The sequence below is a fragment of the Vanessa atalanta genome, chromosome 14 (assembly GCF_905147765.1).
Source record: "Vanessa atalanta chromosome 14, ilVanAtal1.2, whole genome shotgun sequence".
Lineage (NCBI taxonomy): Eukaryota > Metazoa > Arthropoda > Insecta > Lepidoptera > Nymphalidae > Vanessa > Vanessa atalanta.
In genome coordinates, this window is record NC_061884.1 from 278,484 (window position 1) to 279,879 (window position 1,396).

At 36.4% G+C, this 1,396-nt stretch overlaps 1 protein-coding gene across 1 annotated transcript; it reads left to right on the plus strand.

The window, feature by feature from the left end:
* The first annotated feature begins 325 nt into the window (after positions 1-325).
* Positions 326-982, plus strand: LOC125068666 (transcription factor VBP-like). Its single transcript, XM_047677938.1, has one exon. The coding sequence runs from the start codon at positions 326-328 to the stop codon at positions 902-904; it is 579 nt and encodes a 192-aa protein (XP_047533894.1). The 3' UTR covers positions 905-982.
* Positions 983-1,396: the final 414 nt, after the last annotated feature.

Consider the following 1,396-nt stretch of genomic DNA (forward strand, 5'->3'; position numbering starts at 1 on the left):
ATATCCCAGGATAAATATACGTCATTTACATAGAATATATTGAAACTGCCGATTTAAATAATGACTAATCTTCAGTTTGCTTATTATATTTCATTGGACTTTTCAAACTGTAATATTTAACTTACTTATCGAAGCAAAACAGAAATATAATCCTATTGTTTAATGGGAAATTTAATATTGATGTCGCCTTCAGTCCCGTTACGAGTCCCGCAGGTAGCGGATTAACCCTACCACGATCACCCTTTTACGCTCCGCCCACAAATGAAGCAGACGTGTTAGAAAAATTGCAATCAGTGTTCGCGGTCCGAAGACAACACGTGCTAACATGGCTTTGTGGACCCCCTATGCGGAAAAAGCTTTGGACTTAACTAAAAATGTTAAAAAGGAAGTCTCACCAGACAGGACTTCAAGACCTAAGGTTCCCGAATACAGATATTCATCAGTGTCGCCGAACTTAGAACACGAAAATAGATGTTACAATTACTACGAGTACAATATCCCACCATCTCAAATATCTCCCATCGAGAATTGGAACTTCAGAAAGGTACCTTCGCCACCACAATCAGAGGAGTCCTTCGAAGTCGATTCGCTGTCCGATGATGTTGAGTATCAAGCGTTTGAGCGGGATGCATTAAGAGCTATGGCTGAGAAGAACGGGGGTTGCTTACTTGGAAACAATCCGAGGATGAGGCGAGCGGTTCAGACGAGCCAAGAAGCTGACGACTCATATAGGAAACAGAGAGAAAGGAATAATTACGCGGCAAAACAGAGCAGAGATAGACGGAAGTTACGAGAAGTACGTCTCGCGTTTCAAGTGACGTTTCTAAAGAAAAAAATCGCGAACTTAAGGTCCAAGCTCGGAGAACGAGTGTGTCTGCGTTGCCAGCAGCAGTGTCGGTGTTAAGTGACGGAGAGACGATTTAGACATTCAAAAGTGAAAAGTGCATTCAATTACGATTTTATAAATTATTGCATTGTAAATAATAGTAAATATATTTTGTCAGCCTCCTAGTATGTTTAGGCTTATTGTAAATTGTAATAAATAAATTTATGAACTTCGAGGCGAATGAATTTAATATTTTTTTAAGGTTTATAATATATAATTTTAATTTAAACTAATGTTGTTTTTATTGACCTAAGGATACTATTTAACATACAATTAATTATCATTTTTATTAGATATTTTAAATAAATAACGAAAGCCATTTAAAGAAATATATCGTTATGTATTATTTCATATAAATCACATATACACACATGTACATAATGTATTAAAAAAATAATCTAACAGTCTGTTATTATCACACTGTTGGGCTAAAGTCTCGTCTCCTTTGGAGGAAAAGGGTTTAGAGTTCACGTCATAATACTTTAATGCGGGTTGACAGGTCCATTAAAT